At 46.5% G+C, this 27,607-nt stretch overlaps 1 protein-coding gene across 6 annotated transcripts in view; it reads left to right on the forward strand.

The window, feature by feature from the left end:
* The window catches only part of ANKRD16 (ankyrin repeat domain 16), a 52,769-nt gene extending 25,574 nt beyond the window's left edge, over positions 1-27,195 (forward strand). For all 6 annotated transcript variants that reach the window (XM_075345334.1, XM_075345336.1, XM_075345335.1 and 3 more), the window contains exons 3-7: positions 1,421-1,463; positions 2,226-2,334; positions 21,097-21,258; positions 23,157-23,235; positions 24,665-27,195. In XM_075345334.1, the coding sequence (XP_075201449.1) occupies positions 1,421-1,463; positions 2,226-2,334; positions 21,097-21,258; positions 23,157-23,235; positions 24,665-24,858 (587 nt within the window). In that variant the 3' untranslated portion in view covers positions 24,859-27,195. The remainder of the gene's footprint in view (positions 1-1,420; positions 1,464-2,225; positions 2,335-21,096; positions 21,259-23,156; positions 23,236-24,664) is intronic.
* The last annotated feature ends 412 nt before the right edge of the window (positions 27,196-27,607 follow it).

The following is a 27,607-nucleotide window of genomic DNA, read 5'->3' on the forward strand; positions in this document are numbered from 1 at the left end:
CACTATCAACATCTTCATTTCCCTTCTGGTTGCAGTTTTCATAATGTGATTTCAAACGGCAAACAAGTCCTTGGATATCCTTTTGACAGTATTTGCACTTTGCTCTTGCACCTTTCTTTCCAAGATCTGCTGCTGGCATCTCAACAAAATGAACCCAAATAGGGTCTCTCTTACGACCTGCTGCCATGGCTCACACAGATCACTTATGAAGTTTGATTGTTACTACAGCCTGAGCCAAGCACTGCTGATGTTACTACAGCCTGAGCCAAGTACTGCTGACTATCCAACAAGTTTGGGCATGTCAACTGAATGCAGGGAAAAAGAAACTAAACCAAAACTGAAACCAAGCTAGTAGTGTGGAATTAAAGGGGCAGTATGAACAAAATGTGGAGGCTATTAATAGTTTATACAATTAAGACATGCTGCTTTTAAACACCTACCTATTGCCATATAGTAAAACAAAAAAAGATTTTTACTTACTTTGGGGTCCCCCCCTCACCCTGGCGTTAGATCGTTGCCCCTAGTTTCGTCCGTGTAACTATGGGCGCACATGCACACTGCTCTCACTTCTCATTTTAATCGTGATTTATATTAAAAAAAAACCTTTTGATTTAAATCAGTGATTTAAATCATGATTAAAATCATGATTTAAATCGATCCGATTTAAATAGAAAAAAAATCTTTTGATTTAAATCGTGATTTAAATCATGATTTAAATCGGCGTGATTTAAATCAATCCACCCTGATAACCTGTACTCCGTATGTTATCACGGATAGCATGCGGAGAACAAACGTGGCCCGCACATACCAGAGACACGTACTTACCTGCACGCAACACGCAGGGGAAATACGTGTCTCTCGGCACGTGCGTGATTTTCACGTGAGTGTGTCGGAGGCCTAAGGCAGTGTGTCATGCCGAATCCTAAGTGTGTAGTATAGATGCTGTTAGGATTCCGCTGTTCATGCTGATTCCCTAGGTCATCATGATTTGTACACTTGTGGTCTTATGCCAACTAACTTCTCTCCCTGCTTTCTCCCAACGTTTAACATTAATTCGGAGGAGCAGGAAGATTAGCTAGTCGGCAGATGACTTTAAGTTTGGAAATCGTATACGAGTGATGACCGATTGAACTGGCAAGCAGAGCTGATTGCTAACATTGTGTATCTTATGGCTATGCCTTGAGATACAGCGTCTAATGAAAATTAAACAGCCAATGCATAACATTGAAGAGGTTTTTTTGGACTTGGATACATCAAGGGTGGGCCGCGGATTGAAGATCTTGAGTGGGCCCAATGTTCCCCAGCTTAACACTGCTGCTGTGTATGAGGACTATGAGCTAATGATTTATAGGGCAGGGATGGATATAAATAGTAGAAATATACAACCTGGATATTAATATTATAACCCTTTTTTTATCAGCAATGCATGGATGTTTGGACGTGGTGCAGATTCTTCTAGAAAGGTAATATTTTAAATTCTACTTTGTATTGTTTTTTCATGACACGGTAAAGTTCAGATACACCAGCAACCATTTGTTCCATAGGAAAAAGGAAAGGTATATTTAGGTAACATCTATGTATAAAATAGGATTTGGGTAACACCATGCATTTTGTGTTTCATTCATTGAAGGGTAATTCCTTTAATTACCCTTCAACCCCCCACTCCCCCCAACAACTGTAATAGTCTGGTTTATAAAAATATAAAATTAATTAACCTATACAACAAGGAAAAAAAAAATCAAAATACCACAATTTTGTATCCAGGCATAACTCCTCCTTAAAAAATTCAACTAAAAGTGATGAGAATGTCAGGTCTTTGGAAAATTTCAGTACAAATTCGAACAATTTTTTTTTTTTTTACATTTTTTCTAAAAAAAACCAAACCACCCACAAACCTCCCTTTAATTATACTGACATGGCGAAACCTGTTTCCAGAAGAATGAACACCGTAAGAAACCCCCCTCAAAACATTACAGGATTGCATATTTTTCAACATTGCATCCTACGTGGAATTTTTTCTTTCCCGTTTTTTCTTTATATTGCATGATAAAATGGATTTTCTCATTAAACACTAACTTGTCCAGAAAAAACAAGCGCTCAAATGAAAAACAAAAAAGTTATGGCTATTGAAAGAAGGGTAGGGAAACATTTATATGGAAAAAATGGAAAATTGCAGATCCTTAAGGAGTTAAACATGAAATAAGAATCTTTTTTTTTTTTCTAAGGTGCTGCTATGATCCAGATTGTAAGGACACCTGTGGAGTAACTCCGTTCATGGATGCAGTGCAGAATGGACACCTCCACATTGCTGAACTGCTGATACAAAAGAAAAAGGTACGTAGCTAAAAAGTAGTGTGATCATAGTAATAAACTAAAAATGGCAAGAATTTAAAAAAAATATATACCATATTTTTAGTTTTATAAGACGCACCCCAGATTTGGAGAAAAAAAAAGGTTGAAAAAAAAATATATACTTGGTCCATTTTATAATCCGGTGGTGTTTTATCAGGGAGAGGGGGCAGCAGTGGAGCAGGGTTCACAGGAGGCAGGGGCGGTACTGGAGTACTGCAATGCTGCCAGTGGTACAGAGAGGGGCCCTGATACTCACTGCAGACACTGCTCTGACCGGGGCTCTGCTGTGCAGGGCTGGTGATGCGGCTCTACTGTGGGGTCATTCCATGTCAAGTGAACCAATGATTTTTACCTTTTATATTTTTAATTCTTTTGAGATTTTGTTGTTTGGTAATAGTGTGTCAGAGAATGCAAAATGTGAAGAAGAAAAAAAATTCTAGATTTTTTTTTTATTGATTTTCAAAGTTTGGAAAAAGTGTGAATTTCGGTGTTGCCTGCCTTTTCATCTCTCCTCATAACTCAGGCTAGAAAAAAGATAGAGAAACAAAATAAACACCATTCTACTCAGATATGTCACAAGAGTATCTTTGTTAATATTTTACCCATGCGAACGCAAAATTTTAAAAAGAATTTCCGAAAAAAAAAAGTTTAATTTCAAAATTTCAAAAAATGCACATGTTCCTAGCCACATCTGTACCAAATTTCAAGTTGGGAACGCGATGGGATCATATTAAAAAATATACCTATTACAGTGTCAATTGAAAAATCTTGAATTCAGATCATCAAATCATGTGAAGTGTCTACCCACCGCAGAGTCAGGAAGTAAGACAGAGCTTCAGGGCTTTCATGTGGTGTGGACACCATGCCTGGACATGGTCACTTTTGCACAAATCGTTCTGTACACAGGCATCAAGGGAGTTGGTGTGCTACAATATTGGTGAGCGTGTTTAAAGTTTGAGTAAATTTATATTAATAGTTTAATGCTTTTTCTTATTAAGGGCTAATACACACACAAACAGCGTTAATCTGAGTGACCATCGTTCAGAAAAACACCCCCCATTTATTTCAATGGGGTTAAACACTGTTTTTTTTAAACATTCAGAGTGAGGAAATCACTTCTTGCACTACTTTTTGATTGCTGCAATAAACACAGCATTTATCAATATTTATCGGAAAAAAGCTGCCATCCTTTTCACTAGCGATTAATAAAACTAATGCAGATATAGTGAAAATTGGGCAGAAAAATGCTGCCAAAACCGTGTTTATCTGCAGACAGAAAAAGCTGTGTGTGCGCTAGCCCTAATACTCACTTTATAGTAACACAGGTATATCTCAAGTGTACTGTAAATTATTTTTATAAACCATCTTCCTTACTTAATATTATCTGTATTTTTCTCACACAGCAATGGCTGCTACTTTTCAAGGAACAGCATTTTACAATATATGCTGTTGCAATCCTTTTGAAAAAACTGGACATTCAACAAGAAAAAAATCTTAGGCCTGTACAAGATTGGATATTTCATATAAATCCATCAAGCAATGCAGGCATGAAAATTTATGACAGTTGTAGAAAGCAACTTGCAAAAGAGAAAAATACTTTTCAGGCAGAACATTTCAAAGAACCTGTTACTTCCAACACAAAGGATTTTTATAAATCCTGATTTAACAATAGAGTGTTTGAATAAATCACTTTCTAACATCGAAAAATCGCCCATTGCAAAAAAAAAACCCATTGCAAACAAAAAAAGAATCCTTTATCCAGGATATTACCAAAAAAATTAGAAAAAGTCTCAAAAAAAAGATCCTTAATCTTAAAGTAGGTGAAACAGTAGAAGGTGAAGGAAAAAATGTCACTGATTCAGAGATGATTCTGCAGCTTAAAGCTAAATTTAAATCCACCCATAGCAGAAGTGAACAGTTCATGATACTGACTATACTACCGAAGAGTTGGACATGCAAAAGAATAGAAAATGAATTTAATGTTAGCAATAGAATGGCTAGAAAAGCCAAAGCTCTAGTTGAACAAAAAGGTTTCATGTCTTGTCCTGATCCTAAACCGGGAAAAACATTAGATAAACCTATAGTGGGTAAAGTGAAAGATTTTTACAATAGTGATGAAGTAAGCCGAATTATGCATGGCAAGAAAGATTGTGTGTCTGTGAAAGTGAACGGTAAGAAAACTCATGTCCAGAAGAGGCTGGTTTTTACCAATTTGAAAGAAACCTATGAACTTTTTAAAGAAAAAAATTCCACTTCTGACAAAAAAGGGTTTTCAAAATTTGCTGAACTGCGACCGAAGAATTGTGTCCTGGCTGGTGGTAGTGGTACACACTCACTATGCGTATGTATAACACACCAGAACACTAAGCTCATGATTGGAGGGGGTAAGCTGAAAAATATTCAGATTGGCAATTCCAACCTTGGCAATTGCAAAGTATGTCTGTCTCAAATATTGTGTCCAGAAAAGAGTTGGCGTTGTTACCTCAATATTTGCACAAAATATCCTTCAGTATTCGTTCTCAAAGAAAAAATATCAAATAATTTTGAAGAGGCTATGTTAGATAATATAACTTTATAAACAGTGGCTATCTGTTGACAGATGTACATTTGACACTGTTTTTAAAAGTGCAGAAGATTTTGTAGAATGTTTTTGTGAACAGCTGATAGTCCTTAAGAAACATTCATGTATAGCTCGCAAACAGTCTAAGGCTATGTGCACACGCTGCGTTTTTTTGACGCTGCGTTTTTGGCCGCTAAAAACGCACAAAAATGCACCTGCGTCGAAAGAAGGGAATTTTGTTACTTACCGTAAATTCCTTTTCTTCTAGCTCTTATTGGGAGACCCAGACGATTGGGGTATAGCTACTGCCCTCCGGAGGCCACACAAAGCACTACACTAAAAAGTGCAAGGCCCCTCCCCTTCTGGCTATACCCCCCCGTGGTATCACGGGTTCTCCAGTTTTAGTGCCAAAGCAAGAAGGAGGAAGCCAATAACTGGTTTAAACAAATTAACTCCGAATAACGTCGGAGAACTGAAAAACCGTTCAACATGAACAACATGTGTACCCGCAAACAACAAAACAATCCCGAAGGACAACAGGGCGGGTGCTGGGTCTCCCAATAAGAGCTAGAAGAAAAGGAATTTACGGTAAGTAACAAAATTCCCTTCTTCTTCAGCGCTCTATTGGGAGACCCAGACGATTGGGACGTCCAAAAGCTGTCCCTGGGTGGGTAAAGAGATACCTCATGTTAGAGCTGCAAAACAGCCCTCCCCTACGGGGGTGTCACTGCCGCCTGCAGGACTCTTCTACCTAAGCTGGCATCCGCCGAAGCATAGGTATGCACCTGATAATGCTTGGTGAAAGTGTGCAGACTCGACCAGGTAGCTGCCTGGCACACTTGTTGAGCCGAAGCCTGGTGTCGTAATGCCCAGGACGCACCCACGGCTCTGGTTGAGTGGGCTTTTAACCCTGAAGGAACCGGAAGCCCCGCAGAACGGTAGACCTCTAGAATTGGTTCTTTGATCCATCGAGCCAGGGTGGCTTTAGAAGCCTGCAACCCCTTGCGCGGACCAGCGACAAGGACAAAAAATGCAACGGAACGGCGCATGGGCGCCGTGCGGGAAATGTAGATTCTGAGTGCTCTCACCAGATCTAGCAAACGTAAGTCCTTTTCATACCGGTGAACCGGATGAGGACAAAAGGAAGGCAAGGATATATCCTGATTAAGATGAAACGAGGATACGACCTTAGGGAGAAACTCCGGAATGGGGCGCAGCACTACCTTGTCCTGGTGGAACACCAGGAAGGGAGCCTTGGATGACAGAGCTGCCAGCTCCGACACTCGCCGAAGCGATGTGATCGCAACAAGAAACGCCACTTTCTGTGACAGGCGAGAAAAGGAAACTTCCTTCAGAGGCTCGAAAGGCGGCTTCTGGAGAGCAACTAGTACCCTGTTCAGATCCCATGGATCTAACGGCCGCCTGTACGGGGGCACAATATGACAGACCCCCTGCAGGAACGTGCGCACCTTAGGAAGACGTGCTAGACGCTTCTGAAAAAACACGGATAGTGCCGAGACTTGCCCTTTAAGGGAGCTGAGCGACAAGCCCTTTTCCAACCCCGATTGCAGGAAGGAAAGAAAGGTGGGCAATGCAAATGGCCAAGGGGATACTCTCTGTGCAGAGCACCAGGATAAGAAAATCTTCCACGTTCTGTGGTAGATCTTAGCAGACGTTGACTTCCTAGCTTGTCTCATTGTGGCTACGACTCCTTGAGATAATCCTGCGGACGCTAGGATCCAGGACTCAATGGCCACACAGTCAGGTTCAGGGCCGCAGAATTCTGATGGAAAAACGGCCCTTGGGACAGTAAGTCTGGTCGGTCTGGCAGTGACCACGGTCGACCGACCGTGAGATGCCACAGATCCGGATACCACGATCTCCTCGGCCAGTCCGGGGCGACGAGTATGACGCGGCTGCAATCGGATCTGATTTTTGCGCAGTCCTCTGGGCAAGAGTGCCAGAGGTGGAAACACATATGTGAGCCGGAACTGCGACCAATCTTGCACTAAGGCGTCTGCCGCCAGAGCTCTGTGATCGCGCGATCGTGCCAGAAATGCCGGGACCTTGTTGGTGTGCCGAGACGCCATTAGGTCGACGTCCGGCACCCCCCAGCGGCAACAGATTTCCTGAAACACGTCCGGGTGAAGGGACCATTCCCCCGCGTCCATACCCTGGCGACTGAGGAAGTCTGCTTCCCAGTTTTCTACGCCCGGGATGTGAACTGCGGATATGGTGGATGCTGTGTCCTCCACCCACATGAGGATTCGCCGGACTTCCTGGAAGGCTTGCTGACTGCGCGTCCCTTCTTGGTGGTTGATGTATGCCACCGCTGTGGAGATGTCCGACTGGATTCGGATCTGCTCTCTTTCTAGCCACTTCTGGAAAGCTAGTAGGGTAAGATACCCTGCCCCGATTTCCAGAACATTGATCTGAAGGGTGGACTCCTGCTGAGTCCACGTCCCCTGAGCCATGTGGCGGAGACAAACTGCTCCCCACCCTGACAGACTCGTATCTGTCGTGACCACTATGAGGTGGGAATAAGCCACTATTGCAGATAGTCCTCGGCCGTCTGGGAAAGGGAGACTTTCCTGTCCAGGGAGGTTGACTGCCCGTTCCATTGGCGGAGAATGTCCCATTGCAGTTGGCGCAGATGAAAATGCGCAAGGGAACTGCCTCGATGGCTGCCACCATCTTCCTTAGGAAGTGTATGAGACGCCTTAAGGGGTGCGACTGGCCTTGAAGGAGAGACTGCACCTCTGTCTGCAGTGAACGCTGCTTGTTCAGCGGAAGCTTCACTATTGCTGATAGAGTATGAAACTCCATGCCGAGATACGTTAGTGATTGAGTCGGAGACAGATTTGACCTTGCCAAATTGATGATCCACCCGAAAGTCTGGAGAGTCTCCAGCGTAACATTCAGGCTGCGTTGGCATGCCTCGAGGGAGGGTGCTTTGACGAGTAGATCGTCCAAGTACGGGATCACCGGGTGTCCCTGAGAGTGCAAGACTGCTACCACTGCTGCCATGACCTTGGTGAACACCCGTAGGGCTGTCGCCAGACTGAATGGCAGAGCTACGAACTGAAGATGTTCGTCTCCTATCACAAAACGTAGAAAACGTTGGTGTTCCGTAGCAATTGGCACGTGGAGATAGTCATCTTTGATGTCTGTTGAGGCAAGGAAGTCTCCTCGAGACATTGAGGCAATGACGGATCGGAGGGATCCCATCCGGAACCGCCTGGCGTTCGCATGCTCGTTGAGCAGTTTCAGGACCAGAACAGGACGGAAGGAACCGTCCTTTTTTGGAGCCACAAAGAGATTGGAGTACAAACCCTCGCCCTCGTTCCTGAGGGGGGACAGGGATCACCACTCCTTCTGCTCTTAGAGCGTCCACCGCCTGCAGCAGGGCATCTGCTCGGTGGGGGGTGGGGCCGTTCTGAAGAATGGAGTCGGAGGACGAGAACAGAACACTGTCCTGTGCACGTGAGCACAATGTCCGTCACCCACCGGTCTGTGACCTGTGGCAGCTAAACGTCGCCAAAGGCGGGGGAGTCTGCCATCAACCGCGGATGCGGAGAGAGAGAGAGAGAGCTGAGAGTCCTGAGGAGGCCGCCTTGGTAGCGGTTCCTCCGACTGCCTTCCTTGGGCGTGATTGAGCCCGGCCGGAATCTGAGCCCGTCTGAGGTTTTGTAGCCCTTTTGCACGAGGACAATTGGGACCTGCCGGAGCTTGGGAAGGACCGAAACCTCGACTGTACTTTTAGGACAGTATAAACAGGGTAAGTCGCAGTGCAGACATTGCGGGGTTACGGACGCCTCTGCGGTACAGATGTCCCTGTGCACAAGGCCAGCTGCGCAAGAACAGCTGAAAAGGTTAGGTTGCCTATACGGCTGTGGATGCCGGAGCAACCGACACGCCGATAGCTTCCTAGACAGATTTCAACCAGAGTCCATCTGTCTGTGAATGGCATCTGTAAGTGAAGCCCCATCTCCAGTGCAACTATGGCTCTAGACGCAAGCCTGGAGATTGGAGAATCCACCTTTGGACCCTGGGTCCAGCGCTGACCACGTCAGGGGAAAAGGGATAACGTGTATCCTAAAAAACGTTTGGAGAAGACGCTTATCTGGTAAGCGTGGTGTTCCTGGACTGCTTCTCTGAAGTCAGCGTGGCCAGAAAAATACTCAATATCTGTGTGAGATACTGAAAAAAGAACTTCTCCTGTTCGTCTCCTATCTCCACTGGGGGAGCTGAGGGAGAAAGATCCAACCTTCCATTGATGGACGGTATAGGATCATTCCGTATGGCGTTACCACCCGGTGTATCCGGATTGAGAGCGATGTCAGGATCAAAGCCCTGAAGAGCTGCCTTTTGGTCAAGTAGATTGCCCATGGCCTGTCTGGACTGCAAGTCTCTATATTATGACTACTCCGTCCCTGTCCATGGACAGGGTTGACAGGTGGTTTCTTTGGCCACGACTAGTAGAGACCCCGGCAGACGAAGTGCTAGAGACCCCGGCAGACGACGTGCTACAGGGGAGCAGGCACACAATGGGACGGTGTCATGAACAGCATCCCATGTAGTAAAAACAGCACTGAAAATCTGTGTTGCTTTTTTGCCGCTGCCGACTAGCTATCTAAAAGTATATAGCCAAGATTGGTGACCGTACAGTGTAATGTATAGCATACAGGCATAAAGTACAAATGACCACTGCAGCACAAGCAATACAAGCAGCATAGAAGCCTGTGCCCTGGCACCCCTGCTCTTCTGCTGCTGTATACTAGTCATCTAGGGGAATATAGCCCAGAAGAGTGACCCTACAGTGCAATGTATAGCATACAAGCACAAGTACAAAAGAACACTGCAGCACATGCAATACAAGCAGCATAGAAGCCTGTGCCCTGGCACCCCAGCTCTTCTGCTGCTGTAGACTGGTCATCCAGGGGAATATAGCCCAGAAGAGTGACCATACAGTGCAATGTATAGCATACAAGCACAAGTACAAATGCACACTGCAGCCCATGCAATACAAGCAGCATAGAAAAAAACCTGTGCCCCAGCACCCTTGGTTTTCTGCTGCTGTAGTCTAGCCATTCCAGGAGAATATAGCTAAGACTAGCGACTGTACAGTGCAATGTATAGCATATAAGCATAAACACAAATGAACACCTCAGTCGTGCAATACAAGCAGCCTAGAAAGCCTGTGCCTTAGCACACCTGCTTTCCTGCTGCTGATGTGTCGCTCCCCAAGCTGGCATATAGCGACCTATGCAGTTAAAAACAACACATGTACACACTGCATATATATTGTGGTCAGCACTATGTGTGCCGCTTACCGCCCGCCTATAAGCGGGTGTATGGTCGCCACCGTCCTGCCTGGTTGCCGAAAGTCCGAGCTCGGACTGCAGTAATGGCTGCCGGCTTCTTCCCCAGCTCGTGTGAGGAGGGGCGGGCCGTGGGCGTGCCCCAAGGCAGAGCGGGAATCCGGCGTCCGACAGTGTGCAGTGAGAGGGCTGGAGCATGTAAATAAGGCTCCAGCCCTCGGTGCTGCTGATTGCTCAGCGCCTGTCCCCTTCCCTGAGTGACAGGGAGGGGGCGGGAACGAAGCGGCACTAGGCCGCAGAAGCCGGGGACTGGATTTATAAGCGCCGCCGCCGTAAAAGCGCGGTCGGCGCCCAGTCCCCGGCGAACTACAAGTCCCAGCCGCGCCGCCGCTCCCGGAGCGTCCGGCGCGGTAGTTCCCAAAACACAAAGTCACTCAGCAAAGCTGCAGTGACTGTAACCCATTACTGTCCCCGGCGCACTAGCACACCCAGCAAGTCTGGAGTGTGCTGTGTCCGTGTGACCGAGGACACAGAGTACCTGTAATGGTGCAGGGCCATGTCCCTGAACGGTACTCCAGCTCCGTATCCAGCAGGTTCAAATGGGTCTGTGGATGGAGCCCGGCGTCAGAGCTTTGAGGCCGGTAGGATCCCACTTCCTCAGAGCCCCCCAGGGGGATGTGGAAGGAAAGCAGCATGTGGGCTCCAGCCTCCGTACCAGCAATAGGTACCTCAACCTTACAACACCATCAACGGGTGAGAAGGGAGCATGCTGGGGGCCCTATATGGGCCCTCTTTTCTTCCATCCGAAATAGTCAGCAGCTACTGCTGACTAAAATCTGTGGAGCTATGCGTGGATGTCTGACCTCCTTCGCACAAAGCTTGAAAACTGGAGAACCCGTGATACCACGGGGGGGTATAGCCAGAAGGGGAGGGGCCTTGCACTTTTTAGTGTAGTGCTTTGTGTGGCCTCCGGAGGGCAGTAGCTATACCCCAATCGTCTGGGTCTCCCAATAGAGCGCTGAAGAAAAACGCATAAACAAACGCATGCGTTTTTACCGCGATTTGGTGCGTTTTTGGCTGCGTTTTGCAGCGTTTTTGATCTCTGCGTTTTGCTGCGTTTTTCCAATGCATTGCATGGGCGGAAAGCGCAGAAAAACGCAGGAAAGAATTGACATGTCCATTTTTTTTCAAACTCAAAAATGCAGCTTAAAAAAAGTTGTGTGCGGACAGCAAAAATGAAAACTCATAGATTTTGCTGGGGAAGCAAAGTCCTGCAGTTTTGAGGCCAAAAACGCACCCGAAAAACGCGCAAAAACGCCGCGAAAAACGCACTGTGCGCACACAGCCTTACTACTACAATCACCTCAAAGAAAGCATCAAACAGAATGAGGCAGTAATAAGCTTAGCCTTTTCAGAGAACTATTTCTTTGTTGCTTAGGATGAAGCACAGTCATTTCACTGGAACAATGAACAAGCAACTGAGCACCCTTTTGCGATCTATTACAATGAGAAAGGGAGAAATAAAGTACAAAAGTATAGTTATGATATCTGAGTGCTTACTTCATGATTCAATAGCTGTTCATTTGTTCCAAAAAAAATTGATTTCAGTGATAAAAACGGACATCCTACCAAGTTTGTGCAAGGTCTACTACTTCTTGGCTCTTCTGCACAGTATAAAAACAGGAAAAACTTTATAAACGTATGCCACCACAAGAAAGATTTTGGTATGGAAGCTGAATGGCACTTTTTTTGCCACTGCTCATGGCAAAGGTGTATGTGATGGTTTAGGAGGCACCGTGAAACGCCTTGCAGCTCGAGCTAGCCTCCAGAGGCCATATTCAGATCAAATCTTAACACCTATGCAAGTTTTCAAATGGAGTGCGAAAAATATTCTTAGCATCCAGTTCATGTATTGTACAAACCAGGACTATAAAAAGGAGGAGAGTTTGTTAAAACATCGGTTACAAGAAGCAGAATCCATCAAAAGGACTCAGGAATACCACACTTTCATTCCATGTAGTGAAACAGAAATAAAAACAAGGATTTTTTCATTCAGCAATGACCGTGAAGTCCATGAAGTGGTAGAAGGCGGCACAAGATTGACAATGGATGACATAACTGGTTATGTGACCTGTGAATATAATCGGCGCTGGTAGATAGCTAATGTACTGTCCAAAGATTGTGAAAATGAAGTAGAATTGACGTTTTTGCATCCTTCTGGTCCAGCGCCATCCTTTGTGTATCCAAGAAAGCCAGACATTTTAAAAGTTAACAAAAATCAGATATTAACTCAGGTGGAGCCAAGCACCATGACAGGCCATACATACTCTGACACAAAAGGAAATGGCCATTGCTAGTTACCGCTTATGGACAAGATCACATTTCACCCACTAAAAGGGACAAATTGTTGATAAAAGGCTAGTTTAAAAACGTAATTGTTGGATTAGTTCATGTTTTATAGAATGAGGATGTAACTACTGTACTATTCTTCTTAAACAATTCATAAATGACATGTTTAGTGATATAATAATAAAAAAATTGTTACATGTATAAATAGATGTTAAAAATATTGGTTCTTTTAATCTTGTTGTTAACATATAAGGTACAGTAAGGGTACCTTCACACTTTAGCGATGCAGCAGCGATCCGACCAGCGATCTGACCTGGTCAGGATCGCTGCTGCATCGCTACATGGTCGCTGGTGAGCTATCAAACAGGCAGATCTCACCAGCGACCAGTGACCAGCCCCCAGCCAGCAGCGACGTGCAAGCGACGCTGCGCTTGCACGGAGCCGGCGTCTGGAAGCTGCGGACACTGGTAACTAAGGTAAACATCGGGTATGGTTACCCGATGTTTACCTTAGTTACCAGCTCACACCACTTAACTTAGCGTGTGCAGGGAGCAGGAGCCGGCACTGGCAGCGTGAGAGCTTCGGAGGCTGGTAACGAAGGTAAATATCGGGTAACCACCTTGGTTACCCGATGTTTACCTTAGTTACAGCTTACCGCAGGCAGTCAGACGCCGGCTCCTGCTCCCTGCACATTCAGGATTGTTGCTCTCTCGCTGTCACACACAGCGATGTGCGCTTATCAGCGGGAGAGCAACAATAAAAAAACGAACCAGGGCTGTGTGTAACGAGCAGCGATCTCACATCAGGGGCCAGATCGCTGCTCAGTGTCACACACAGCGAGATCGCTAATGAGGTCACAAAAAACGTGACTCAGCAGCGATCTCAGTAGCAATCTCGCTATGTGTGAAGTACCCCTAATTAGGATGAGACTGTTAGAAAATCCCCCTTAAAGATATCACCACCTTTTTTCTTTTGGTTTGTTCAATGCATTCAAGTTGAAAATGTTGACCAAGTTGTGTTATGATAATTAAGATGTATTTATTCTGGCACTTACGGTATTTGTTTTTTTGTGTTTCTTTATTGTTGCATTTAAATGTTCTATTCCGTAAGTTGTAATTTGGAAAGAAAAAGGAAGAAACTCACAGAAACATAAAATCAGAGGATTCAAGGCTTAAAAAAAAAAATAAAATTTGATAGGTCCCAAGTTGAATCCCTGCACAAATATAACCAAGAACACAAATAACACACATGCAATTTTTCACAATTTTAAAACATACGTTTTTTCACATTTGCGCATCAAAATTTTTTAATTTGATTTCTCCAAAACAAAAAAAGCATAGTCTTGTGACATATCTAATGAAAGCAGGTACCATTCTGAGAAAAATTATGCCTCTCCCACCTCTTTATCTTACTTCTAGCCCGAGATATGATAAAAAATGTAAAGCCATACCAGGCCAAAATTTGCGCTTTTTCAAAACTTTAAAAGTTTGTAAAAAATTAATTAATGAAGAAAAAAATTCAAAACTTTTAATTTGTAATTAACTAAAGTTGTACTTAAAAAAAAAAAAATCAAAAAAAATCTAAAGAAGTCAGGTAAATAAAGTATTCATATTTCTTTATCGTTCCTTTGGGAGACCCAGACCTTGGGTGTATAGCTTCTGCCTCCGGAGGACACACAAAGTACTACACCTAAAAGGTGTAGCTCCTCCCTCTGAGCCTATACACCCCCTGGTGAACCAGTCACAACCAGTTTTTCGCTTTGTGTTCAGGAGGCATACATCCACACATGCGTTCTCATATGATTTTTTCCTTTTTTTTCCTTTTTTTGGAAGAAGATTGAAGAAATGCGGGTCCACGTCTGGACTCCCGGCATGTCCCTTCTCACCCCACTGTGTCGGTGGTGTTGTAAGGTTGATTTCCAAGGCTGGAGCCTTACATGCCGTGCTCCTTCACCATCCCTCCTAGGCTCTGGATTGAAGTGGGAGCCAGCACGGTCTCCATGCCTGGCAGGAGACCGGTCTCCGGCCACAGCCCCTTGAGGACCCTGCTGGACCGGAGCACTCACCCCCGGGGACCTGGCCCTGCGTCTCAGCAGGTAAGTACCTTGAGACGTTCATATGTTGGGGGTCCCTGTCATTTATTGTGGGGGGAGAGTGTGTTTACTGTGTGTTTTTTAGCATTTCCGGTCGGTCCTCTGGCTTTTTGCTCGAGAACCGCGCCGATGGTGCATGCGCGTCGGCCTCGCTGCTTAAATTTAGGCCCCGGCTTCGCCGGAGGCCTAGTTTCTGTTACCTGCCTCGCATGTCACTCATGCTGAGGGACAGGCATGGCCCCTCCCGGTGGCCGTCCTGCACAGGGGAGGGACCCTCCTCACTGCTTGTGTGCGACTCCCCCCCCCCCTGCAGGCCTCTATGGCCCTCCAGATTCCGCCCTTCCTACAGGGACGCCCTAGGTTCCGCCCCCTCTCTTCGCTCCGGCGGCCATTTTTTTGGGCATGTTTCACTCTGTTCTGGCCCGTTTTGCACTCTGCATCCCTGCTGAGGTGCTGTGCATTGGGGGTCCGGCCTTCGGGATCTGGAGGGCACACAACACCGCTTCCAGCGGTCTGGTAAGCCACAGCCGGTCTCCGGTTGTGGACCTCTGCTATATTCTCCCTGGGATTCATTCCCTTTATAGAAGCTGTTTCCCCCCACTCAGGCAGCATGTCTCACACAAGGAGCAAGGCTCCAAAGCTTTATGCTGTATGTGCTGCATGTAAGCTTCCGCTGCCTGAAGCGAGCACCTATCCACATTGTGAGGTGCAACGGCCTGGGGTCTCGGCCCCAGTGGTCTCTCAGGCTGCTCCTGCAAATGTGGCTGAACCCCCGGCCTGGGTAGAGTCCTTTTTCTAGGTCTATCTCCCAGTCATTTGCTGAGTCCATGGGACTTCTGTCCAGGACTTTGATGAATATGCATCAGCCACCTTCACAGGGTGCCTCTAATGCTCTTGGTAAGGGGCCTTTAGGACTGGAGCTCACAGAGGATTCATCATCAGGGCACAGACCCCGTCCGTCTAAGAGGCTCCGCACGGTTCCCTCTCCCTCCTCATCCCGTGGCTCTGATTCAAGGGCTGAGGACTCGCAGGATGAGGAGGATGCCTATACAGGGGGCTCGGAGGCTAACTCCATGTGCCCCATTGCTCCTTCCGAGGGTGACTCAGAATTTAGTGACTTGATTGCTTCCATTAATTCTGTATTGGATCTCAATCCGCCAGTATCAGAGGAGCAACCCTCTCTGGCAGAAAAGCACCAGTTTACCTCGCCTAAGAGAGTAAAGAGTGTGTTCTTTAACCACTCCAGTTTTCAGGCCGCTGTGACCAAACCCAGGGCCTGTCCTGACAAACGCTTCCCAAAGCGTGGTTCTGATGACCGTTTTCCCTTTCCACCTGAGGTGGTCAAGGAGTGGGCTCACTCCCCAAAGGTAGACCCTCCGGTGTCTAGGCTCTCAGCCCGGACCGTTGTATCGGTGGCTGATGGCACTTCCCTTAAGGATGCCACTGACCGTCAGATTGACCTTCTGGCCAAATCCTTGTATGAAGCGGTGGGGGCCGCGTTTTCTCCAACTTTTGCAGCAGTGTGGGCCCTCAAAGCCATCTCTGCTAGTCTGGAGGAGATGCATTCCCTCACCAGGGAATCTATGCCCGAGATGGTTGCCTTAACTTCTCAAGCTTCAGCTTTTTCTTCTTATGCCATGTCTGCCATGCTGGAGGCTTCTCACCGCGCTGCGGTGGCTTCGGCTAATTCCCTCGTTATCCGCAGGACCTTGTGGCTTCGAGAGTGGAAGGCAGATGCTTCTTCAAAGAAGTACCTTGCTGGGCTCCCTTTTGCTGGTTCCCGGCTGTTCGGTGAACAGCTGGATGAAATTATTAAAGAGGCTACTGGCGGGAAGAGTACTTCCATGCCACAAACCAAGACCAGGAAACCTGCCCAGGGTAGGATTCAGTCGAGGTTTCGCTCCTTTCGTTCCTCCAACTGGTCGTCCTCTAAGCCCTCCGCCTCGTCCGCTAACTCAGCCAAGGACCATAAATCCAGCTGGCGCTCCAGAGCGCGTCCGCAGAGGACCGCAGGAGGTTCTTCCACTAAGGCAGCCTCCTCGTGACTCTCTGTCCGATCAAGCCACGTCCTTAGTCGGTGGCAGGCTCTCCCACTTTGGCGACGCTTGGGTTCAACAAGTCTCTGATCAGTGGGTGAGAGATATCATCTCTCACGGCTACAGGATAGAATTTTCTTCCAGCCCGCCAAACAGATTTTTTCTCTCAACTGCCCCCTGCTCCAGGGCCGCCGCCTTTTCACAGGCTGTGGCAGCCTTGCAGGCCAACGGAGTAATTGTACCAGTTCCCGCCCGGGAACGGTTCAGAGGTTTCTACTCAAACCTCTTCCTAGTTCCAAAAAGAACGGTACCTTCAGGCCCATCCTGGATCTCAAGCTTCTCAACAAGCATTTTCGGGTGCGGCACTTTCGCATGGAGTCCCTGCGATCGGTCATTGCCTCAATAACCCAAGGGGATTTCCTGGCGTCCATCGACATCAGAGATGCCTATCTGCATGTGCCCATTGCGGTTTCACACCAGCGTTGGCTACGCTTTGCAATAGGAGACGATCATTTCCAATTCGTGGCTCTCCCCTTTGGGTTAGCCACGGCCCCTCGGGTTTTCACCAAGGTCATGGCAGCCGTGATTGCGGTTCTGCACCTTCAGGGGTTGGCAGTGCTCCCCTACCTGGACGACCTTCTAGTCAAAGCGCCATCCAGCGCAGACTGTCAGCGGAGTGTCTCGCTCACTCTCAGCACTCTAGCCCAATTCGGGTGGCTTGTCAATCTTCCCAAATCCACTCTGACTCCGACCCAGAGTCTCACATACCTAGGGATGCAGTTCGAGACTCTGCCGGCACTTGTGAAGTTGCCCTTAGACAAACAGCTTTTACTCCAGTTGGCGGTGCGCTCTCTCCTGAGGCCCCGCCGTTATACCCTCAGGCGTCTGATGCAGGTGCTGGGTCAAATGGTGGCGGCCATGGAGGCTGTTCCCTTTGCCCAGTTCCATCTGCGCCCCCTGCAGCTGGACATTCTCCGCTGTTGGGACAAGCGGCCTTCCTCCTTACACAAGTTAGTGGCTCTGTCGCCACGGACCAGGAGCTCTCTTCAGTGGTGGCTTCGGCCCCTCTCCCTGTCCCAAGGGCGCTCCTTCCTGGCCCCGTCCTGGGTGATTCTCACCACGGATGCCAGTCTATCCGGCTGGGGAGCGGTATGTCTCCACCACAGAGCACAGGGCACTTGGACTCCGTCCGAGTCAGTCCTTTCAATCAATGTGCTGGAAATCAGAGCTGTACTTCTAGCTCTCCTAGCATTTCACCATCTGCTGGCGGGCAGGCACATTCGAGTCCAGTCAGACAACGCGACAGCGGTTGCCTACATCAACCATCAAGGCAGGACACGCAGCCGCCTGGCAATGATGGAGGTACAACGCATTCTTCAATGGGCGGAGGACTCCAGGTCCACCATATCCGCAGTCCACATCCCAGGCGTGGACAACTGGGAGGCAGATTATCTAAGCCGTCAAAGCGTGGACGGTGGCGAGTGGTCCCTGCACCCGGCAGTATTTCAGTCGATCTTCCGCAAATGGGGCACTCCGGACGTGGACCTAATGGCATCCCGTCACAACAACAAAGTTCCTGTCTACGTGGCTCGCTCCGACGATCCTCAGGCCTTCGCCGCGGACGCTCTGGTTCAGGACTGGTCCCAGTTTCGTCTGTCTTACGTGTTTTCCCCCTCTAGCCCTCTTGCCCAGAGTCCTGCGCAAGATCAGAATGGAGGGTCGTCGAGTCATCCTCATTGCACCGAACTGGCCCAGGCGAGCTTGGTATCCGGACCTGCTCCAACTGTCCGTAGAGATGCCGTGGCCTCTCCCGGACCGTCCAGACCTACTCTCGCAAGGTCCGTTCTTCCGCCCGAATTCTGCGGCCCTCAAATTGACGGCGTGGCTCTTGAGTCCTGGATTTTGACGGCTTCTAGTATTCCCCCTGAAGTCATCTCCACTATGACTCGGGCCCGTAAGTCTTCGTCCGCTAAGATCTATCACAGGACTTGGAAAATTTTCCTGTCCTGGTGTCGCTCTACCGGCCATTCTCCTTGGCCATTCTCCTTGGCCATTCTCCTTGCCGACCCTTCTGTCTTTTCTACAGTCCAGTCTGCAGCTAGGTCTGTCCCTCATCTCTCTCAAGGGACAGGTTTCGGCCCTGTCAGTCCTGTTCCAGCGGCGTCTCGCTCGGCTGGCTCAGGTCCGCACCTTCATGCAGGGCGCGTCTCACATCATCCCACCTTACCGGCGGCCCTTGGACCCCTGGGACCTTAACTTGGTTCTCACGGTCTTGCAGAAACCCCCCTTTGAGCCCCTTAGGGAGGTTTCTTTGTATCGTCTCTCACAGAAAGTGGCCTTTCTGGTTGCTATAACTTCTCTCAGGAGAGTTTCTGATTTGGCTGCGCTCTCCTCGGAGTCACCCTTTTTAGTCTTTCATCAAGACAAGGTGGTTCTCTGTCCGACTCCGGACTTCCTTCCTAAGGTGGTCTCTCCTTTCCACCTTAACCAGGACATTACCTTACCTTCCTTCTGTCCGGCCCCTGTTCATCGCTTTGAAAAAGCTCTACATACTCTAGATCTGGTGCGTGCTCTCCGGATCTATGTGTCTCGCACCGCTGCGCTTAGGCGGTGTACCTCTCTTTTTGTGCTAACCACAGGTCGGCGCAAGGGCCTCCCTGCTTCTAAGCCGACCTTAGCCCGTTGGATTAAGTCGACCATTTCGGACGCCTACCAAAGTTCGCAGTCTCCTCCCCCGCCGGGGATCAAAGCGCACTCGACCAGGGCTGTCGGTGCCTCTTGGGCTTTTCGGCACCAGGCTACGGCTCAGCAAGTCTGTCAGGCTGCCACTTGGGCTAGCTTGCATACCTTCTCGAAGCACTACCAAGTGCATGCTCATGCTTCGGCAGATGCGAGCTTGGGCAGACGCATCCTTCAGGCGGCGGTCGCCTATTTGTGAAGTTAGGTTTCTGCCTACTTCTTAATTTTTTTGTTTATTTCCCACCCAGGGACTGCTTTGGAACGTCCCAAGGTCTGGGCCTCCCAAAGGAACGATAAAGAAAGAGAATTTTGTTTACTTACCGTAAATTCTTTTTCTTATAGTTCCGTCTTGGGAGACCCAGCACCCTCCCTGTTGCCTGTTGGCAATTTCCTTGTTCCGTGTGTTTTCACATGCTGTTGTCGTGAACAGAGTCTCCGGTTGTTCCGGCTCTTGCTCTGTTCTACTTGTGGGTGGCTATTCTCCTTCAGCTTTTGCACTAAACTGGTTGTGACTGGTTAACCAGGGGGTGTATAGGCTCAGAGGGAGGAGCTACACCTTTTAGGTGTAGTACTTTGTGTGTCCTCCGGAGGCAGAAGCTATACACCCAAGGTCTGGGTCTCCCAAGACGGAACTATAAGAAAAAGAATTTACGGTAAGTAAACAAAATTCTCTTTTTGGATCACTTGACATGGAATGATGCGTGGTTGGTGACATGGGAGGCGGTGAGTCACCGACCATTCTGAAGATGTCGGTCGGTGGTGAGGGCTTAAAAAAAATGGCGGCCGGAGTAGGCACGTGCGCAGATGAGAGCGTGGGGTGAGAGCTCCATCTGAACACGCGCTGACTCTAGGCGCCATTATTTCAAGCCCAGACCGCCGACATCTTCAGAATGACCGCCCGCCGCACAGAGCAGCTCCGCACGGAGCAGAACGGAGCAGAGCAGCCCCGCACGGAGCAGAGCAACCCCGCACGGAGCAGAGCCACATCATCAGCTCCACACAGAGCAGAGCCGCGCCGCCCAATGCACATACCAACGTGGGCAGCACACCGCATGCCCCTGCCTTCTTTAAACCCTCTTCACCACCATCTGGTATACTACATTCGGATTTTAAGACGCACCCCTCATTTTCCTCCCAAATTTTTGCTTATAACCACAGGAAAATTTTCATCAAGTCTGTCCCATGTGAATAAGCCCTAACAGGGGGAAAGCGGTCCGTCAGCACTGATTGGATGAGTCTGCATATCCGGATTATTCAGTACTCAAGGCCACATGCTATGCAAGCTGCAACTATTCAAGTGAAGGTTTACCGAAATGAAAAACTTTTCAGTAAAAACTCTCGGAGAGTGTAGTATGAACCATGTGACAGACTTCCTCAGGGAGGGGAACAATGTACTTTTGTAATTCCTTCCTTGTGATCCATGTCACTAATAAACAGTGATCAAAGCTTTCCAGCTACTGGGACCGTCTCCACTTGTGAGAACAGGCTGGCTCTGCTCCTGCAATCCTTAGATACGGGGCATGGTTTATTATTACTAATAGAAATGCATTTAATTCCATTTTTTAATAAATATTATATCCATATCTTCTTAATAACTTATTTGCTTAGTGATGAGATATAATTGTTTCCTACTTTGTATATCCCCAGGTCTGCTATACTGCTGTGGATATCATGGGAGCCCAGGCCCTGCACCGGGCGGCCGTTACAGGACAGGACAAATCACTTCAGTACTTGGTCTCCCATCTCGGTGTCAACGTGAATGAAACAGCAACGTCTATGCAGCTGAGCGCACTTCACTATGCTGCTAAGGTCAGTTCCTGTTCATGAGGCTGAACCAGCCACTTTATTGGTGGCCTGCCATGTTAGTGTCTCGCTACCACTAAGCCACTGCCTGTTTCCAAAATGACCTCTGACAATAGTCTTTAAAATGTGATACCACCGTCTTAAAAGTGCCAGGTAAATATAAATGAACAGCACAGTGTTCAGTGCCTCACTACTTAAACGTCTTTGACTCAGGGTGCCGTTTGCTCTTTTGCTTAATCGCAGATACTGATCCCATCTCTTGAGCTTTCTGTCGCGGCCACCATCCTTCTCTTCCAGAATCTGAGATGGCAATTAACCAGTTAATCAGACATCGATTCCTATTATAATGCTATACTTTGGGGATAAATGATGCTTTTAGACAATACTGATCCACTAATTCCACTACAATGGTCTTTCAGACCTACCAACTCTTGTGGCTCTACCCCTTTTTATCGGTGAAACTTCGGATGGCCTACAGTCCTGGAACCTGTTTCTTTCTCCCTCTCATTGTCCTCACATGGCAGTTAGACACTCCTCAGACTTTAGTCACCCCAATTTCATTTTTGCTCCACATACTGTTTTTCTCCTCAGTCACTGACTAGGTCCTGAGACCTTTGCGCAGTCTCAAGGCAGGTTTCACTGTCTCTTATATGTTTCATGCTTCAATTTTTGTTGGCCATTGCCAAGAACGGCATCCTTTCTCATATTCATTTGAATATATGCTGAGCGTCAGTTCTTGGAAATCACTGTTAGGCCGGTGTCCCACTTGCGATTACCGCGCTTATATCTCGCGCGAGTTTCACAATGCATCACCCGTCACGAACTCACACTCTGCTCACAGGAGCGGGTTGGTTGTATGCATCTCTATGCAGCCGACCCGCTCCTGTGAGCAGCGTGTGAGTCCCTGTCGGGTGATGCATCGTGAAACTCGCGCGAGATATACATGCGGTAATCGCAAGTGGGACACCGGCCTTAAACAGTATTTGGAGCTGTGCTGTTCCTCCAGAGCTGAGAACAGCTGATCAGTGCAGGTGCCTGCTGACAGACCCCACCTATCTCATGCCGATGACATGTCCCAGTGATTTGACTATGTTTTTTTACTATTTTTGTTGTTGTTGTAGTTGTACACTTACATTTCTCTCTATCTGACTAAGCACTTTAGTCAGTGTTTATTGGTAACAAATTTAAAAAATCTCCAACAAGTCCTATACTTATTCTGATTGATGGAATGATTTCCCATAGGCAAGAACTACTCAAATTAGTACAGTAGACATAACGGGTAGAGATGAGCAAACCCAAACTATAAAGGTCGGGGTTCATATTGAACTCTGTGTGTCCTGTGCTTGAACCCAGACAGTCTTTTTTAAAAAAAAAAAGTCTGTGTCTTAGTTCGGGTCTTGTTCATCTGCTAACCACTTGATCAAGCATCTGGGTGCTCTGGTGTGCTCGGCCCCGTGAGAGCCGCCTGCAGTCTCAGAATGGCTCTCACTGGGGGTCAAAACAACGCATTCGGATGCAGTGTGTCCAAACAAAACCCTCTCTCTCCTGGAAATGCACAGTTTCTGGCTGCCTGTATGTGGGCGGAGAGCTGAGCTGCCAATCATTGACTTCCATTATACTCCTTACTCGAGTTGCGCCCATTTGTTCAGGTCCCCGTTGACTTATATGGGGTTTGGGAACAAGTTCAGGTCAAGTCTGCTTCACGAAACTAACTTTTTACTAAAGTCCGACTGAAATCGGCGAGCCCGAACATACACTTGTCCGCTCATCTCTAATAAAGATTATCTTTATTTTTTTAAATATGGCAATATAGTTAATAATTATAAAAGTTATTATTAAAGTTCAGATAATTATCATTACCTCCACAGCCACCTACACTTATTGATTGTGTTCCCTTATTGCAGGAAGGACATGTTCAATCTTTGTCAACCCTATTATCCCTTGGTGCAGATCTCAACAGCCAAGATATAAAGGGAAGATCAGGTGAGATTTGGATGACATTTTGCTGTAAAAATGTAACTTATGAAGCACTTTAATGCCATGTGCACACATTGAGTATTCAATGTTTTTTTACCCTCATTGAATCAGAGGGAAAGTATAAGGCCGGCTTATCACTTGCGAGTTTCTCGCAGTAGTGCAATGCGAGAAAATCTCGCATTGGAATCGGACACATGTTAGTCAATGATTCAGCTCTCATCTGCGATTTTTTTTTTTTTTTTTTCTCCTCAGTCCAAATCGGACTGAGAAAACAATCGCAGCATGCCGCTTTTTTGCGAGTTTCTCACACCATTTTTCACAATGATTTCCTACGGAAGCGTGTTTAAAGAAGGATCACACACGCACATCAGCGTTCCAATTTGTGAGTGTGGCAGTAACTTCGCTCATTCATTATTCAACAGATGTGAATGTGACATCACATTTCCAAAAGGTTAATTATCTGACACATGTGTAATCGAATTAAATTTAAGATGTTGCAGGAAACATGCATCTCAATCGCATCACACACGCGAGTCAAATCATTAAATTATTCAAAACAAGCATCGCACTTGCGTTGCACTCGGACCTAACGTGAACAAAAATCAGCCGAGTTTTTTCCAGCCCAGTCGGGCCAAATTTACACGCATAGGTGTGTTTCCACCCTAATAGAAACACGAGCACCACTTCTGCATTTCTCATCCACTCCTGGTTTTGGCTACAAATACTGATGTAAAATACTCACCAAATAATCAGCATGTGCACATGACCTAAAGAAGATCTGTTTTGCATTAAAACAACTTGTAAAAATCACTGAGCTCCCCTGATCTTGCTAATATATATATATATATGTGTGTATATATATATATATGTGTGTATATATATATATATATATATCACACATATATACACACACACACACACTCTCTATATATTTATAAATACATATATATATATATATATATATATACTCTCTCTCTCTCTCTCTCTCTATATATATATATATATATATATATATATATATATATATATATATATATATATATATAATTTTTTATGTATTTTTTTTTTCATTTTGTGCTGCGTCGCTCCATTGCAGAAACATTTACATTTGTTGCTTTTGGAGCGCAGTATGTGAAATCTCTGCTCGCAGTCCAGCTGGGCGTTTCTTCAGAGTCTTCTCTGGGGGAATGCACGTTCACCCCACCTTCCCAGACAATGGCAATAAAACTTTAGAAGTATCTGAGACTGCTAGATTAGCATGCAAGCTGTGATCGGCAGCATTTAAAATGGTGGGGTGAAGCGAAAACGTAGTGCTGTGGTGTAGATCAGTTAATAATGTCTTTTATTCTTACAGTTTAGATTATTGTACTATTTTTTTTACATGCTTACATTTGAGGCAGTGGCCACATTTATGTCCTTGTTCTTTCTCTTGCAGCTCTTCACACGGCTTGCTCCGCTCAGCATGCAGGGTGTGTTGACTTTCTCTTGAAATCTGGACTTAAAGACACAGCGGATTTCAATGGGACATTTGCTAATCAGCTTGCCAAAAAAGATGAAGTCAAGAAAGTTTTTGAACTCTTTCAAGAACAAGATATAAAGGAAACAATTATCTTTACTGTCTGTAAATAGAGAATTGTGCACAGGCTTACGCACTGACATATAGACATGTGCAAGTGTATTATAACTATAGATTGCTAATGAAAATTAAAGTATCCTCATATATGGTAGTGTGGCACCCGGGAGGGAGTAAAGGGCTAAAATGTTCTGAGTGTATCAACATGGCCCCCATTGCACCTTCAGGCTAATGTTAGGCTAATTTTCTAAGACCTTATAAAGCCATTCCACTGTTGTCATTAGTAAAATATTGCTGATAGGTTCCTCCTCAGGATTTAAAGAAATCTTCCCATAAATACCTGTTTTAAAATTAAATGTACTGTGAGTGTATTAATTTACTTACCGCCACTCTCTTGGGGATCCAGCTCCATTACGTTCCTGTTCTCATGTCATCACCACTCTGCAGACTCTCCAGGTCACACTGCGCTCCGCATGACCCAGTAGTGGCTTTTACAGTGGGGTGTCAGAATGAGGCTTATATTGTAAGGCTGGGGCCACACGAGCATTATTGCGAGTGCATCACATAACACTCGGCTCACGCTCTGCTGCAAATGTAAGCTGAGTGTCATGCCACTGTGATGCGATCCTGCGGTTGGATCACAGCTGCGGAGGAGAGGGAAAGACTAATCTCCCTATCTCCTCCATTATCAGCTAATGCGTATATTGCACGGCACTCTGATGTCATGCGAGTGCAATTTGATGTTTCTCTCGCCCCCATAGACTTGTATGGCTGCGAGTGAAAACTAATCGGATTCCACCAGAATGTTGCGTTTCTTTTCTTGGTCCGATTAGGGCTGAGAAAAAAAGTGCACATGAGACCGGCCCCATAGAGTTACATTGGTCTACGTGTAATGCGATTTTTTTTTTTATCGCATTCCACTTGCGTCATTTTACTCGCCGAGTGTTCTTAGCCTAAAAGAGATTTCCAGCTCACGCATAGAGCGAGCCAGTCCCAAAAAATAAAAATTAATATAAAACTGCCTTTATTGTGAGACGGAATAGTGAAATCAAGTCACTTTAGTGTTGCTGGAGCTGAAGAAAGTTCAGAGAAATATAGTAAATTGGTGGCTGAAGCTGAGGAGACTAACTGGAAAAAGCAGTGGAGACATCCAAGTGCCCTTTAGAAAAGAGGAGAAATTCCTATGTGAAAGGCTGCTGGGAGCAAACTGGGAAATATTGGGCAGCCAGGAGAGTCCGGAGGCTCACTGCAGTTGGAGAAAGCCACTCTGTGCAGTGTGGAGGACTTGTGAGAAGCGTTAGCTTTGCCCCTCTCTGTTGACGGACCATGCTTGGATGGGAATACCTGGCCCACCCGACAGCTCTCATGACCTGAGCTGACTTAAGGGTACTTTACATGCTGCGACATTGCTAGCGATCTCATTAGCGATGTGAAATTCTAGATCGCAAGTGCGATCTTTCGGGATCGCACATAGGTCATTTTACGCATGTGCGATCCGAAAGATCGCACTTGCGATCTAGAATTTCACATCGCTAATGAGATCGCTAGCGATGTCGCAGCGTGTAAAGTACCCTTTACTGTCTGATACGTGCCTATAAGCGGATCATACAGTTATCTCAGGTCAGGAGAGCAGGTAGTAACACCAGATATTCCCAGCCAAGCATGTTCTTTGATTACCAACTGTGAATCCGCACTAAGGCTTCCCAAGCAGGGACACCGGGGACGAGGCTGCTGAGTACCAACTTTATCCATTTGTGTAACTAAAGTAGAAATTGTCAAATGTCAGTTGTACCATGTTTGAAATTGTTAATAAAACGAAGTTAAAAAAAAAAAAAAAAAGTAGAAATTGTATGTCATCAACCTCCGCCTGAAATGCTTAAGTTCTTGCCTCTGTCTGTAGACATACATATACATCTCATTCAAAAATAGCAAAAAAAAAAAAGTGATGACTGAAAAAAAGACAGAATTATTCTGGTCTTCAAGAAGTTATATTGAGCCGATTTTTATCTAAATATGTATAGTTTCACAATCTCGGTTTTCTTCACAAAGCCATGCAGATAAAGGCATTCTCAAAGCAAACATGACATGACGTATTCTGGTCCGTTTTGTAGAAAATTGCCTCTTAAAGGGGTTCGTGAGTGAATAAAAAATGGACAAATCACTGATCCGTGTGCTGTCTTTCACTAACTGATTCCTAGGAGGAGCTGGGAAAATCTACATTTGATTTTTTTTTACTGTATTTGAGAAAAACTGACGGATACAGATAGTAAAAAAGGACACAGGAAATTCAAACAAAAGGATAAACTTTTTTTTGGGGGGTGGATGCAATATGGACACAAATGTGTTGGATGTTGTGAACAAAATTGTATGAATAAACAAGAATCATTATTATATATCACTGTGGACATTGTGTGGGCAGTGTTAGGGGAAATTCACATATGGCAGATTTGTTGGCCTAATGGCAGCTGAAGTTGCCTCCCTGTATACAGCCGTTATGTGAGCGCACTGCAAGGATGAGTCCCTATGCGAGCGCACTATAAGTAGAAAGCCCTGTTGTGCACCAAAAAGAGAGAGCCCTTCTGTGAGTGCACTACAAGGACTGAGCCCGTACGTGGGAGCACTACAAGGACTGAGCCCATATGTGGGAGCACTACAAGGACTGAGCCCGTACATGGGAGCACTACAAGGACTGAGCCCGTACGTGGGAGCACTACAAGGACTGAGCCCGTACGTGGGAGCACTACAAGGACTGAGCCCGTACGTGGGAGCACTACAAGGACTGAGCCCGTACGTGGGAGCACTACA

The sequence above is a fragment of the Anomaloglossus baeobatrachus genome, chromosome 4 (genome assembly GCF_048569485.1).
Source record: "Anomaloglossus baeobatrachus isolate aAnoBae1 chromosome 4, aAnoBae1.hap1, whole genome shotgun sequence".
NCBI lineage: Eukaryota > Metazoa > Chordata > Amphibia > Anura > Aromobatidae > Anomaloglossus > Anomaloglossus baeobatrachus.